Below are 16,016 nucleotides of genomic sequence, written 5' to 3' on the forward strand. Positions count from 1 at the left end.
TAACAACTATTCTCCGAAGACTCAGGGCGGCTTACAAACTTAGCAGTAGCCATAAGCCTGCTTATTAGGGCTTTCGCGCCCCCCAAGCAGCATTATTACAAAGTCAGCTTATTGCCCCCAACAATCTGGGTCCTCATTTTACCTACCTCGGAAGGATGGAAGGCTGAGTCAACCTTGAGCCTGGTGGGATGCGAACCTGCACTAATTGCAGGCAGCTGGTGTTACTTAAGGAGGCATCAGCCCACTGCTCCACCAAGGCTCTTATGGCAAGAAAAGTCATAAAAGGGGGCAAAAACTCACTTAATAAATGTCTCACTTAAGAATAGAAATTTTGAGCTCAGCTGTGGTTGTAAATTGAGGACTACCTGTATGCCCATTCTGAGAAAATTGCACAATGCTCCTTTCTCCCACCTTTCCTTTTAATGTTCAGACTTTTGTTTCCAAATAACTTGGACAGCCTATAGCAGGGGTCTTCAAACTTGGCCCTTTGATGACTTGTGGACTTCAACTCCCAGAATTCCTCAGCCAGCAAAGCTGGCTGAGGAATTCTGGGAGTTGAAGTCCACAAGTCATCAAAGGGCCAAGTTTGAAGACCCCTGGCCTATATTGTCTGCCGGTGATCGGCAGTAATTGTGCCCATTTTTTGGAAAGTTAAACTGAGTGGGTGGGTGGGTGGGTGGAGAGAGAAAGACAAGTAGTGTAGTTGCCCTTGATGCTGACACACCCGGATTCCAGGTCACGTCTTTGCTGCGTTGACGCCTCAGGGGAACCTGCCAAGAAGTCTGCCGATCCTCAACGTGGGGAGCCCGGCATCTGCCTGCGCCGCGGCGATCCGGACCCCGCCGCCGTCTTTCCAGGCCGTTCCCACCCACCCGATCGCCCTTCACAAGACGAGGACTCATCACCCCCGACGTACCAGAGCATCGCTCATCCTTGACGCACTCAAAAAAAAAAAAAAAAGGAATTGAGGCAGCCAATGGGCTTCGCGCAGGCGGGGCCAGGGGGCGGGGAGAAGACGCGCCGCGGGGGAAACTCCCACGAGATGGAAAAGCTTGACAGGTGCTTCTTCCCACGAGGCAGCGTAGTTTTTGGCTGGACAGCGACCCGGCGGGGAACTCGATTGCTCTCTTCCCGGCGCAGGCGGTAAATATTTGCTTGAGGGGCTGTTTTCCCAAATGGGAGCTGTGGGAGATGTCCTCTGCTTGAAGGAGTCTTTATTGCAGGGGTCTTCAAACTTGGCCCTTTGATGACTCGTGGACTTCAACTCCCAGAATTCCTCAGCCAGCTTTGCTGGCTGAGGAATTCTGGGAGTTGAAGTCCACGAGTCATCAAAGGGCCAAGTTTGAAGACCCCTGCTTTATTGCAGAGTCCCAAACCATTGACAATCATTCCATTTCGCTGGGAAGCTATTTTGTATCTATGCCCTAACTAACTACTGGCTAGTTTGACAATGGTTTGAGTCAAAGGTTGTTCTCCCTTGGAGTTCAGTACAGGGAGGCATCAGCAGCCTGAACTCTTGCTTTCTCGGGAGAATGGTGGAGAAATAGAAGATCTGAGTGCAGTTGAGTTATCACACCTATAGCTGGAGAAGAAAGGGCTACCATAATCTGTCAAGAAGCGGGAAAACCTCTCTTCCGAAGAAATGACAATCGCAGTGTGTGAGGCTTTGGGGCTTAGCAAAGAGTTTGAGATGGAAATGAGGGCAGAGATAATGTACGTATTTTTGCTGGGAGTTGAGTAATAGAAATCACCCAGGCTGGCCAGGAGAAAACTGGAAACAAGCAAGAGGAAGTTTTAAAGGAGTTCATCTGTAGTATCTGCTACTGGATGCAGCTAATAGCTACTATCTAGAGGGCTTTAAATGGTTGATAAAAATTCACGGAAAAATAAGATTATCTGTGGCTACTAATCATGCTAGTGATTTCCTACTTTGGACCTAAAGTGCCTCTTTCTTGTATTCTACAGAATTTTGGTAGATGGTTTTACTTCTATATTAGGTGTGTCCTGTCCATGATTTTTAAAGCTGATGGGTTTTACTAGCACAACACAGCAATTCTATTGTGAAATTTATTATAAGAAAAAAAATCTTTTGAGTTTTTGGCTATTTTTAAAATGTTATTTGTAGAAGAATCTTCATTCTGAAAGAGATGATATATTCACAGATTACCCATGAAATAAGTTGCACCGGACATTTTTTCAATAAATATTTTAAACTCAGGCTTTCAATAGGATTAAATTTATTTTTCTTAGCTGGTTACTTTCAAAGCTTCTCATTGTACTTTTTGATGCTTAACAGGAATGCCTATTATAGTTTAAAAATCTTTTGTAACTTTAAAGGAAATATATAACACAACATATAAAGAAATATAATCTGCATTATACTCCTTATAATGCTTTAACCTGGATATGTATTTAAACTTTGTACATTAGTATTATATTGTTGAAAGATTGAGGGCAATAGAAGAAGGGGACGACAGAGAATGAGGTGGCTGGATGGAGTCACTGAAGCAGTAGGCGTGAGCTTAAATGGACTCCAGAAGATGGTAGAGGACAGGAAGTCCTGGAGGAACATTGTCCATAGGGTCGCGATGGGTCAGACACGACTTCACAGCTAACAACAACAAAAATTATATTGTTGTGTTCCTTAATTCACACATTTACACGTGATGAAATTATTAACTTTTGGACATAAAATTGTATTTTAGGAGAATATTTGTGCCTTTTCCAAAACTGATTCAAAATTAACTTTGTTCCTTTATTGTCATGAGCTAAATAGCTAAAGGGTACCCACCTATTCTCCCATAATCTCCAGTTAGCAAGTTTCTGGTTTGCTTTTTCTGGACATATGTATTCCATTTGGGGAGTATTTGGTTGGAGAAAACTAGCTTATCTTGTAAATAAAGTCACTTGGATTTAGATGATTGTTTAAAATCTTTAATGGTATAATCCTGTGTGTGTCTTTTTAAAATGGATTTCTTCCACAGTTTATTGTGAAGTTTAAGGACTCCACTTTTAAAATAGATTTGCTTTCAGTCTAAAGTTTAGAGTCTAAACTCATTACAGTTCTTATTTGAATCTTACAGGTCTCTGACTCTATTTTCTGCATGTACTTCATCTTTCTTTTTTTTAGCACAGTATTTTTCAAACCACCAAGGCCCAAAGTTTTCCAAAAGATGAAGAATAGCTCATAAGTATCACTCAAAGATGCCAGGCCAGGGTACTATAGTCCTAGATACCTCCAGCTTGAATTTAAATAATGGTCCACCAACAAGGGGTATATGTGGAATTGGGAAGTGGTATAGGGCGGGAGGTGAGGGAATATAAGGAGGTCCAAAGGAGTTCTCTCAGCTCAAAAAATGAAAATGTAAAAAGAGAAGGAAGTAAATTTAGAAGGTCAGCAAGAAGGTCAGCAAGCATAAAGATGAGTTTGCCAATAGCAGTGTTTATTGTATGAGATAAGTCAGGCTAGATGCTTAAATCTGTGACTTCTGCTGTTAGGGGAGAACATTAGGCCCAGAGCCCCGCAGGCCTGCATAATTACAGTATAGCACTTGATTGCTCAGAGACAAAACCATCCAGTCCCAGTATGGTATCTGGACTGGCCCAGACATGCTGACATTTTCACCTGGCTGATGAAATTCTTCATGGCAGCATAATTTTTAACTCTTTTTAAAAACCACTTTATAGCAAAGGGACAGCTAGTCAGGCAGACACAGATTTACAGGTAATAATTTTGTTTTTATCTTAAGGACGTGCTATTCTTTTCTACAACAAAACAATGTTCGTTCCCAAAAAAATGTCTTTAGCATTAGGGCAGCAGAAGTAAATTCCAGTGGTTGTATTGGTACTATACTTGATCTTGGATTAAAATGAGATATAGGCTTGCACATACTCAAGAGGATGTCTTTTTAAAATAAGGTTCAGCTCTTTGCTCTAGTATATCAGGGAGCAGTTGTAAAATATGGAATGAAAGTTGAGGGAACCAAAATGTTAGTTGAATGCTGCATTGTCTAAGTATTGTAACATGGAAGAATTCTAAAAGTCTGTGTGTCCAAGACATTTGTTTGAGGAGTCTATCTGCAGAAGGGAGAGTTGGGGCAGGAAGTGAATGATCCCGAAGTTGCCGTAAACTAGCATCTATTAAAGTTACACAGTTTGCCACTTGATGGAGTCACTTCAAGTTCATCCTTGTCAAAGATGGAGAGATGTTACAGTTACCTGTCTGGGCCACAAGTTAAGGCAAATATGATTAAAAAATAGCAAGTGTTACTCTTACTAAAATTCAACAAATATATGAAGAGGAATACAACTTAAATAGTTTTTCTGGAACCCTCTGTGTGTGTGTGTGTGTGTAGTGTTTACTAATTATTCTTACATGATAGGCCTCAGATTACAGCTACTAATTTTAATTTTATATAACTACTAATTTGCTAGAGATTATGCTTCAATGAACTCAGTGACTCTTATCTCTGAGTATGGAAGAATAGGATGCTGTTGATAATAATTTAAGAAGCAATGACCATACAACATATTTTCTTCTTGAGCAATAACAAAGTTCTTTAATTTTTAGTGTAGTAATTAATATGTTTAATTTATTAGGATTTTATTTTAATTTTTAAAATGTTAACATATTAAAAGCAATATACTTTAAGATTTTGGAACTTTTTTCCCCCAATTCCTACCTAGTTTTAAGATTTCTAGGAAAGGTCTCAGAATGTATGGGAAAAAACACTAGGTCAGAACTAGCAATCAATTGTTTTGTTATTTGGAATGCTATTTTAAATTCTGCACGCATTTCTTGCTTGTTATAAATTGTCACATTTGCATTTCAGCATTTTATATGCCTGGGCATAAATATGCATAGATATACCTCATAGAAAATGTATAGAATAAAAATAAAGAATGTGAGATATGCTGGGAATTTGTGCTCAGTAATTGGATATGTCATGTTAGTATTCGTGTAATCAATTTTATTATGTAATGCATCTAGCACTTATGAGCATGAAAATCATGAGGCTTTGTGTCACTTAATAGTACATGCCTTACAAGGATGATCAAGTGACTAGATAATACAGGTACTCTAACTTCAGAATATATAATACTCTCTGTGCTTAGTCACATTACGTCAGTGCATATTTTGCTTCTTAGCTGTTACGAGACAATTAAGAGATTGACATGGAAAATTACACATTGTAACTTATGACTTGCATTATCCTGGTAATCTATGAGTTTAAAAAATATTGAAAGGGATAAGTGGTGATATTTGGCACTAGATACAAAATATAAATACAGTTAAACAGTTAACGTGTTTTCCACACTTTCACCTGGGTAGCTAAATTATTTGACAAGCCTAGTAATCATTTCATTTAATTAACTTCAGATGCAATCTGTGTCCTAGTTTTGCTATCTTTTGGCATATAGCCTCCAATCCTATCTTTTGGTTTAAAAAAGTTGTGTGCTCCTGGGTTAATTATCTTAGACAACAGAGCCATTTATCTGAATTTCTCTCTTACTGAAGCAAGCTAGCGTCTTACTGTTTCTTAGTCATGCTCATATGTATGATGGCAGTGTAATCTTCCCAGCTTACAAAAAATAGAACCTAGGTTTTACGTTCTCTGCCAGATGATGACTTATTTTTAAATGTCCCTAGAAGGAAGACTGTTAACATGAGGCTTGAAAGAAGGAGTTAAACGTTTTTTATATTAATCAGTACCTCAGTTAAAGTCATCCACCCCACTCAGCTTCCCCCTCCCCAGGACTGCTGACTGCCTCATTAAATAAAATGTCTGATTCAAATTAGAAGGAAATGGGGATTTTCGGATGAAAAACAATGAAGCGGGAGAAATATATAAATACCCTTTCCCAATAAAGCTCAGATCCATGCAATTAACTGCAGATCAATAGTGACTGTCTGAAGAAACCCTTGGAGACTTAAAAAATGATTGGCTAATTCTAAGGTGACCCTGAAGGAACACTTACATTTAGGGTATTTAATTGAAATCTAAGTCAGCATTTGCTGAGTTGTTGTGAATCCCCTCTGACCACAGTAGTCTTGTTGTCCTCCTAAATCTAAGAGCTAGTAATAGATCAAGTAAGCAATAATTCTATTTCTTTAAAAACGGGAGCCTGAGTAAGACTTCCTAAGTGTTTTGGAAGGTCCTGTTCAGGTGTGTATGTAGGCCAATGGCTCTCTGGAAGCAGATATCCAATCTCTCCTGAACTCCAACACAAAAAGGCCATGTAGAACAATACTAAACCATGGGGGGGGGGCAGCTTAAAGTGACCAATTTGGTATGTGATCCCAGCCCTCACAAAATGATTGGTCATATTGTCAAGAAAGTATCATTGTTTGACTGACAAGGAGAACAAATGCTTCTGAGAAACTACAGCTAGAGACCAATGCAAGCTGCCGCTACAGTGGGCTGGAAACAAGATAAAGACAATATCACAAGGATACATTCTCTGAGAGCGGTTAGTGTGATGTCTTTGTACCACAATTAGAAGGATGTGACAATGAGTTCCATAAGAGCCCGCCCAAAGAGCTGTGCTGTTACAGCATCACTAGGCGAAGCCATACACAGTAGCAGTTCAGTTAGTTTGGGGCTTTAGTGATGAAAAACAGAACTGTCTAGCTGTGAGCAGAAAAGCAGCTGCAGAGGAAATTCATGTACGATTATCTTAAAATTTCATACTGAGAATGAAACTCTAGACGATACCAGCAATTCCTGTCATAAAACATAGAGCAAATTCAATTTCCAATGGGAGAGATTTCTGAAGCAGAATGTGTATCATGCTAAATTATTAATCATTTAAATCAGGAGTCTCCAAACTCATGAACCTCTTTCTGAATTACTCATCAACCCCCAAACATTTATTACAGGGGATGTTATGATTATGAAAAATGTATATGAAAATAATTTAATAAATAAAGGTAAAGGTAAAGGTTCCCCCGCACATGCGTGCTAGTCGTTTCCAACTTTAGGGGCCGGTGCTCATCTCCATTTCAAAGCCGAAGAGCCAGCGCTTGTCCGAAGACGTCTCTGTGGTCATGACTAGACGCCAAAGGTGCACAGAACGCTGTTACCTTCCCACCGTAGTGGTCCCTATTTTTCTACTTGCATTTTTACGTGCTTTCGAACTGCTAGGTTGGCAGAAGCTGGGACGAGTAACAGGCGCTCACTCTGTTACGCGGCACTCGGGATTCGACCCGCCAAACTGCCGACCTTCTGATCGACAAGCTCAGCGTCCTAACCCACTGAGCCACCATGTCCCTTAATTTAATAAATACTACTTTAATAATACTTTGAAAAACAATAATGACTTCATAAACGCAGTTTATAATTTAAAATATGAAAGTTATCAAATTTAAAATAACTTTTTTTTCTGAAGCTGCTAATATCATAAATAGGTGGGATGCATCTGATGAGCATCAATAAGGGTACTGACATATGGATGGAGACTGGTGTCTTTTAGTAGTCACGAGGCTCTTCTAGATTCAGTTTGTTCCTATTAATTGCCATATATTTACTGATTTCCCTTGACACTTCCAGCCATTTATCAACTCCAGAGTTGCTGATATTTGACCACTTTGGGGAATTCCAATTTAAATCAATGCCAAATCTTATAGAATACAAGCTAAAACCCAGTGGAAAGGGATGGGATGAGATTAGTGAAAGGTCAATTAGAAGGAGAGAAATCAGGGTTTCTCCCTCATTTCTGCTTTAATCAATTCTCTTCTTACTTGATTTTCCTTTTATTTATCGTATAAGCTGTGCCTTTTCTGTATTTCTACAAAAATGTTTTTCTTTCCTTACATTATTAGACTTTCTAGGGATCGAGACGGTAGGCATTCCCTTTTCAAAAACAGAAATATAATTGTACATTTTCTAAATTCTAAGAATTGTAAATATTCTAATTTTGTATTGTTGCTGGATTTTGAATTTTGGACGGCCAATGCAAACTATAAGTTTATCATGTGCATTTGAAGCCTATCTCATTGAAACAATTCACACAGAGCCCAAAGATTTTCGAATATTTTGTGGCTCTAATGTTAGTGCAACATAATCCTCAAGACATTTAAAATGTGCGCTGTGGGTTGTTCCTGCATGAAGATGTGATTAGCAATATTTCCTTTAGCTGATGAGTCAGGTTGCCAGTGGTTTACCTATGAACTTAGGATTTAGTCAGATGTGTGATGTATTATGGATTGTACTTCTCATATAATATGGTTAGAAGCTTTCCTTTTGTTTTTCTTCTAAACCACATTTATCTATGTAGCTCCCACAGACCTCTCAAAGTCCTTATCAAACTGCCATTTGTACAGTGAGGAAAAAGGCATATGATTAAACACTTGACAGGAAACTAAGCATTGCAAATATATTTAATTTTAACTATAAGTGAAATTTAATTTACATACTGGCCCATATTTTGAAATGGGATGGACTCAAAGGCTGAGGGTGAATCTTACTAGAAAATCCTTTACTTCAGTCTTCACAAAGAGAAACTGTCTACACAATGATAGACCCATAGAGCTAGAAGGGGAGTTGTTTAGACCAGCATTTTTCAACCTTAGCAACTTTAAAATGTATGGAATCCTGAGAATCAGTCCATATACGGTACATTTTAAAGTTGCCAAGGTTGAGTATCACTGCATTAGACCACTGACTCTTGTTGAGAATCTTGAAATTAGTGCTGGATTCCAAATAGCATTCCAGGCAAATAGTTATCTAACCTCCTTTTGAACACATCCAATGGAAGAACAAAAGGTGTTTCTCTGGGTCCACCTTTAAGTTGCTCTTACATTAGGGAGGCTTTGCAAATAATCTGTTGGCATCTTCTTCCTATAAGTTAAATTTGATTTTCCGACCTATGATCTGGAAGGCTTGGCCTCATACAGTATAGTATACCTTCAGGTTTTTAAAAAGTACTGTCATATCCTCCTCAGCTTTAGTACTAAACATTGCAAATGCTTTCATTCTCTTTTCACAGGATTTAATTACTAGTTCCTGAATCATCCTGGTTGCCCTTCTGTGAAGTAGTTCCAGTTTGTCTGAATCCTTCTTAAATGGTGGTCTTCAGAACTGTATTTAATAGTTGAGGTGAAATCTCACCAGTGCAGGTATATTAGTAATGTCTTGCAGTGGCAAATTTCCTCCTTGTTACTGCAACAATGATTATTTTCAAAGTAGTCCACATGTCTTGATTTTTGTTTCAAAAGAAAAAGAAACATGTTGTGCTGTGAATACTGAGTGAAAGGACAGAGGTTTCTTGAGTAACATGTCAGATGTAGAGGTAACATGAAAAATGTGGTAAGAGTAAGGAATGCAGTTTGACTGGAAAGATGGAAGAATCACTCTCAACTTGGTGTAACCTTGGTGTTTTATTTGCGGATACCTAGATCCTCTTGTACTCTATGTACATGAATCTAGTACAACTCTGCTGTTCTTTATTACGAGGTTTTATTTTAAATGCATTTTCTTATGAAACATCAGCAGTGGATATTTGGTGGGCTAAAAAAAGGATGTTTACCGAGAAGCCAGATGCTGGATAAATATTTTTAAAATAGTCATTTTACTGAAATAAAGTAAATTTGAAATAGTCTAATTAATAAAGTGTTATTGTAAAATTGTGAATTTATTAACTACCACAATGTTTAATAAGTCTGTGGACACAATTAATTTATGGTGCTGCATCTGCTTTCTAGTTATCAAGCACTTTAACGTTTAAAAAAGTAAATAAAAAATAGTATATAATGTTACTAAATAAAAGCTGAGCGATTTACATAGTCAGCATATTGCCCCAACATTTTGGGTCCTCATTTTACCAACCTTAGAAGGATGGAAGGCTGAGTCAACCTTGAGCCGGTTGGGATCAAACTGCTGGCAGTGAACAGAGTCAGCCAGCAATACTGCAATCTAACCACTGCACCACCATGGCTCTTATGTTGTTTGATTGACCAGCATAACTATCCCAGTAAAGGGGTTCCCAAAGTGATCAACATTGACTTCCAATGGTCGATGTGACTATTCAAAGTCATTACTACTGACAGTACTATTACTTAAAGTAGTATGGGGGTCAATGAACAATTTGAAATTTCATGAAGGGGTCAATGAGCTGAAAAGTTTGGGGAATCTCTTCAGTAAATCATTAGCATATTTTATGTTAATGAAGTGGCCTCTTAATGAATTCTGGGTTATGGGTTCATATCTAAGAGATTTGAGCTGTAGCTATTATCCTTATAAACTCAAACTCTGACCAGATGGAAGTATTTATTTTCCAGCTGCCACTTGGTGTCCAAAAGAAGCAGTCTACTGTAGTGGACTGAATGTAGTGCTAAGGTAAGACCGAACCTGAAGCCCAGCCCAGCCCAGCTTTTAAACTGATCCATTCACTATTCACTCAGCCCAGCGTATTTTTCAGAACTGTAATCATCCTGAAATCTTCAGATGAATAAAAGTTAAATGAATAAATGATGTAGTGGAAGACCTTGGATAAGTAAGCAGTGAGATCTGAAATATTTAGCTGACTTTTCAAAACTGGACATAAAACAATAAGTTGACAAGTTTATGAAACCAGCTCTTATGAAGTAGTTAGAGATGAAAGTGCACAAATAACAAAAATACCTCCTGGAGAATCTTCTTAAAATAACAGCAATATCAATAAGATTTTCCCCAGGTTTTTGCTTTAAACTACAGTCATGTGGGAAATTCTGCTTTTGTACAGAATTAATGTACAGGAAACCTCTTGGTTTTGATACACATCAGTTTTGTTTTCTATTTGAAGAGCAGTATACATTTCTGTGATTAATTACATTACTTCTCAGCCTAATGTCCTCTACGTATACCAGTGAATAGTTACTCAATAAAAATATGTAGTATAATTCATACTTGGAGGGCCTTAGAATGGGAAAGATTGATTTAAATATTTCTTACTTCTACAACAGGGATCTATAAATATTCTAATTTATCAGTAGGACAAAGGGATTCATGAAATTCAGTAATTAATCAGACAGTTAATGTCTTTGATAGATAGTATCTTTCTGATTAATATGGAAAAATATATCAAACTTCATTTCATATATATGGTAATTAAAAGAAATCTGTCTTTATCACTGCTATCTGACTTATTTGCTTTTTCTTCCTAGGACAAAAATGAGAGACAGACTCTTGGAGTTTTATGAATTATCTAGGCTGTACAGCCAACGTATTGGAGATTATGAGGATGACTTTCAAAGACCTCATGAAACGCTTCTTTTTGAAACTGATCATGCCATAGCAAATCTTTACAAAAACATTCAAGAGATCCGAACAAGCAATCACCGCCTGAAGGAAGATGTGAAACGCTTGCGCAAACAAAACAGTCGCTTTCTGACATCAATGCGTCGCTTCAGCAGCATAAAGCGAGATACAAACACCATAGCAAAGGATATTAAGGCCCGTGGAGAAGAGATCCACAGAAAACTTCAGGTTCTGAGAGATCTGAGTGAAGATGCAGAAACAAAATATGGTGAAAACGCAGTTGTAACCCGCGTGTGCAAGGACCACTATGTCGACCTCATGCACGCTTTTCAGGAAGCCATGTTTAATTACAATGAAACTGAAATGAAAGAGCGAGACAATTGCAAAATTAGGATTCAGCGGCAGCTGGAAATCATGGGCAAAGATGTGTCTGGGAACCAGATAGAGGACATAATTGAGCAAGGCCGATGGGATGTATTCTCCGAGAATCTGCTGTCTGACACCAAAGGAGCTCGCTCTGCCTTGAATGAGATAGAAACCCGGCACAAAGAGCTGATGAAGCTTGAATCGCGAATCAGAGAGGTCCATGAACTTTTCCTACAGGTGGCACTGCTGGTGGAAGAGCAGGCTGACACTTTTGATGTCATTGAGTTCAACATGCAGAACGTCCAAGAATATGTTGGGGAAGCTAAAGAGGAAGTGAGGAAAGCACTTGAATACCGGAGAAAACATCCTTGCCGAACAATCCTTTGCTGCTGTTTATCATGCCTTAAAGGCTAGCTGCCTTCTTGAAGCCACTTGATCGGTGTCATGGGAACGCATATAATTTGTGCTCATCTCTTTATGGTTACCATATTTATTATTAATTAGATAGGTGTATGAGAACCAAAGGATACTAGCAGTATGATACATACCGAAGTTGGGAACCTGTGACTCGGTAGATGTTGTTGGACTACATCATATCTGATAATTAGCTAAGCTGGTGGATAGACATGGAGTATGGAAACATCCGAAGAGCCACAGATTCCAGGCCATTCATATATTTCAACTCATGTAATAAGAAACCAGATTAATGACCCCCATATTGTTACCAAAATAAAAGGCATACCAGAACCTATGTAAAACCTTGGAAAATGTTGATGAGGTGGGTAATAAATTATTCCCAAATAAATACATCCTATGGATTTTTAAGGGAGCAATTGCAATTGCCAGGTTTTTTTTCTTGGAGAAAATAAATATGGAAGAAATTATGAACCCTAATTATAAATTATATATATAAACTGTATTACATGGATAATGCAGTTTAGACATCTGGTAGTCATAGCTGATTTTAGAGTTTTGATAAAATAGTATACATTTCTAAAATGCATTGTTATAAAATATGAGAAAAATATTTATTCTGATTATTATGTGAAGATAGTTCTTGCTTTCTGCTCCATAGTTTGTCAGGGGAAAAACTGTTGATAATGGAACCCAAGTAATAGGCCAACAACCCCAAAATATGAAAATGAGAAGGTTTCATTTATACAATATGTCAAAGTTACATCAGAGCTATTATCTCTGGAGCTAATAGCAGCCTGGAAGTCTTAAAGGAATGACAAGTAGAAGGGATCAGAAATCAGATATTGTGAACTTGTTTGGCTATATCTTGTGCAAGCGTGCATAATGTGCAGCCTAAGGATTGCCTGCAAACTGTTAGCATCCCTTTTGTGGCCTCAGCAGATCCCTATAGCAGATGGAATTTGACTCATTATTTAGCCTTCGTTTGAATTTTAGCAGACTGTGTATGAAGGAGCAAAAGGGATGCTTTCATCTGTATATTGGCTCTCTAGGGAAGATTAGAAAACCTACATTAACCTATTAAGCCAAGAAAAAATATCCAAAGCAATAGATCTTCCATGCTTAAGATTTTAGTCATGCTAGTGTATCTGTCTGTTTTTTGAGGATGGTTATAACAGAAAAAGCTGAAACCAAGAACCTCCTTAATTTGTAGAAAGGCCAGCTTCAAAATGAATAATAGGAGGTTCATAACTCTGAGACTTGGGTGTAAAATTCAGGCTTTTGGTGTAAAATGTTTCTTCAGGCAAATGTAAATAAGTGAAGTAAATTTGGTTGCAGTATTTTGTAAGTTTATGATAATTAAATCACTAATTAAATATTTTTCCAAAAATTGATGGTTTTTTCATTTATATATTTGCATCTTCTTTTCTAAGTGAATAATCACCATTTTTAAACAATGAATTTTTCGAAGAGTTCTGCCCTGAAATTTATGCTTTTTTGTTAAATAGATGAACAAAACATTACAAATAAGAGTCTTCCTCTTTGTTATGTATGAGAACAACAGATTCAGAGCAAAACTTTTTTTGTTGTCATTATGATCATTACTGTTATGATCATTACTGTTATGATCATTACTGTTATGATAACCCAAATCTTTGGGTTATCAATATTCTATGAATCCTCTAGAACAGGGGTGTCAAACTCAATTTCATTGAGGGCCGCATCAGCATTGTGGTTGCCCTCAGGGGGCCTGGGTGGGTGTGGCCTGGGTGGGCGTGGCCTACTGGGTGGGCATGGCTACAGTGTGTATGGCCTACTGGGTGGGCGTGGCCAGCTCTACATCATTGCATCAAGGGTGCCTATGGGGGCCTGGGCAGAAGTGGGACAGATCTGAGGATCTCTGGCAGAAGGAGGGTCTCTCAGCCAGGGCCAAGGCAGTGGGGGCCGTTCCCTCGCTGTTTCCAGGATGGCGTCGCGGGCCACATGAAACCACTTCGTGGGCCGGATCCGGCCCCCGGGCCTTGTGTTTGACATGTCTGCTCTAGAACAAGGGTCCTCAACCCCTGGTCTGTGGACCAATACTGGGCCATGGCATGCCAGCAACCGATCTGCACAAACAAGCAAAGCCCCATCTGTGGGGTGCAGGCAGCACACAAAACCACGCATTCTCCGGTTCATGGAAAAACCGTTCTCCACGGAACTGGTTCCTGGTGCCTAAAAGGTTGGGGACCTCTGCTCTGAAAAAATAATGGGCTAGGCATCTGTGGATCCGATTTGCTTTTTTTTTTTATTGAAAAGTTTTATCATACATTTTATCTTTAACAATCCGATTTGCTTTTTTAACTGGAACCCTAAGATCCACTAACCAATAAATAATGACATGAAGGAAATGCACATTTCTCCTTTCACACATGCATAAATACTTCTCTCTGCCTCCACCTTTTATTCATTTCACAATAATATACAATTTAAGTGGAAAGATTATGGGGGGGGGCTACATAACTGCTGATTAAGTAATGAGTCAGAAATTCTTGCTGATCTGTATAAATCCAACAGAGATCTATTAGCTGTCCACATTGTAGAGCACAGGATCTTTATTAACATAATTTTTTAAACTGTTTGTTTGGTTTTAGCTTTGCGTATTGTGTCAACCGAACCATTTGGGATTCCTTCAGTAGACCATGATTGAGCCATTAATCACTGTAATGTATGTATTCACAGTGAGAATCTAAATGAATTTATGCAATGACTAAGATGTTTTACTCAGAATAAAGCACAAGTGACTGAGTTTGAGTAAGAGATTAAGTTACAAACAAACCATATTGTGAGCCAGTTTGGTACATGAACCAGGTCTTTGTCTGAATATGTGTTCTGCACTGTATCTGAAATTCAGTATGTGCAGTAACAAAACATTATTATTTCTTATTTTGGCTTGCAAGCACAAAATCACATCTCAGCCCATTTCACATATTTGTTTTTAGTTGCAAAGTTGTGTCCGATCCATCACGACCCCATGGACAATGTTCCTCCAGGCTTTCCTGTCCTCTACCATCTTCTGGAGTCCATTTAGGCTCACGCCTACTGCTTCAGTGACTCCATCCAGCCACCTCATTCTCTGTCGTCCCCTTCTTCTCTTGCCCTCAACCTTTCCCAGCATTAGGCTCTTGTACAGTGAGTCCTTCCTTCTCATTAGGTGGCCAAAGTATTTGAGTTTCAACTTCAGGATCTGGCCTTCTAAAGAGCAGTCAGGGTTGATCTCTTCTAGGACTGACCAGTTTGATCGCCTTGCAGTCCAAGGGACTCGCAGGAGTCTTCTCCAGCACCATAGTTCAAAGGCCTCAATTCTTTGGCGCTCAACCTTTCTTATGGTCCAACTTTCATTTCACATATTAGAACTACATAAAAGTAAAAGCAAAGTAAATTGCTTCAACTAAGTGAATGACAAGAGAGTTGTACTTCCGCCTTGCCCCTCTGACTGAACAAGTACTTTCCTCTAAACAAGGGAAGAGAGATGTACATAAAAACAGAATTTAGTTTTTATACTTCACTAAAGATATATGGAGACGTGCAATTGTATCAGATGTGAATATGCCATAAATAGAATGAATGAATCTGGGCATCATGTGTTTACATGGAATACTTAGGCTCTGTAGATTGTAGCAGGGCTATTTATTTATTAATTAAATTTTTATGCTGCCCATCTCCCCCACTACAAGGTGACTATTTATCCAACCAATTTATATAGCCATCCATCTCACAAAATACGTGACTCTGGCCAGCAAATAACAAAGCTAAAACAATAAATACCTAAAACAACAACAACAACAACAATAATTACTACTACTACTACTATTACCATCATCAAAAAAACATTAAACTATAAAAAGAAAGCTAAGACCAGAAATAGTAGGCAAAGGGATGTTAACAATAACAGCAATAATAATAATAATGAAGCCATCTCACTAGCGCTCCAGTCCTCTGGACTCCCTAGCTTGGCTT

At 38.5% G+C, this 16,016-nt stretch overlaps 1 protein-coding gene across 2 annotated transcripts; it reads left to right on the forward strand.

Moving 5' to 3' along the window:
- The first annotated feature begins 1,040 nt into the window (after positions 1 to 1,040).
- STX11 (syntaxin 11) lies at positions 1,041 to 13,407 on the forward strand. Of its 2 annotated transcripts, XM_083359389.1 has the most exons (3): positions 1,041 to 1,143; positions 8,989 to 10,337; positions 11,144 to 13,407. In XM_083359389.1, the coding sequence occupies exon 3, from the start codon at positions 11,151 to 11,153 to the stop codon at positions 12,015 to 12,017; it is 867 nt and encodes a 288-aa protein (XP_083215515.1). In that variant the 5' UTR covers positions 1,041 to 1,143; positions 8,989 to 10,337; positions 11,144 to 11,150; the 3' UTR covers positions 12,018 to 13,407. The 2 variants fall into 2 exon arrangements, with proteins under 2 accessions (XP_083215515.1, XP_083215516.1); XM_083359390.1 differs by lacking the exon at positions 8,989 to 10,337 and having other exon boundaries at positions 1,102 to 1,143.
- Positions 13,408 to 16,016: the final 2,609 nt, after the last annotated feature.

Source organism: Vipera ursinii (genome assembly GCF_947247035.1).
Source record: "Vipera ursinii genome assembly, chromosome: 1".
Lineage (NCBI taxonomy): Eukaryota > Metazoa > Chordata > Lepidosauria > Squamata > Viperidae > Vipera > Vipera ursinii.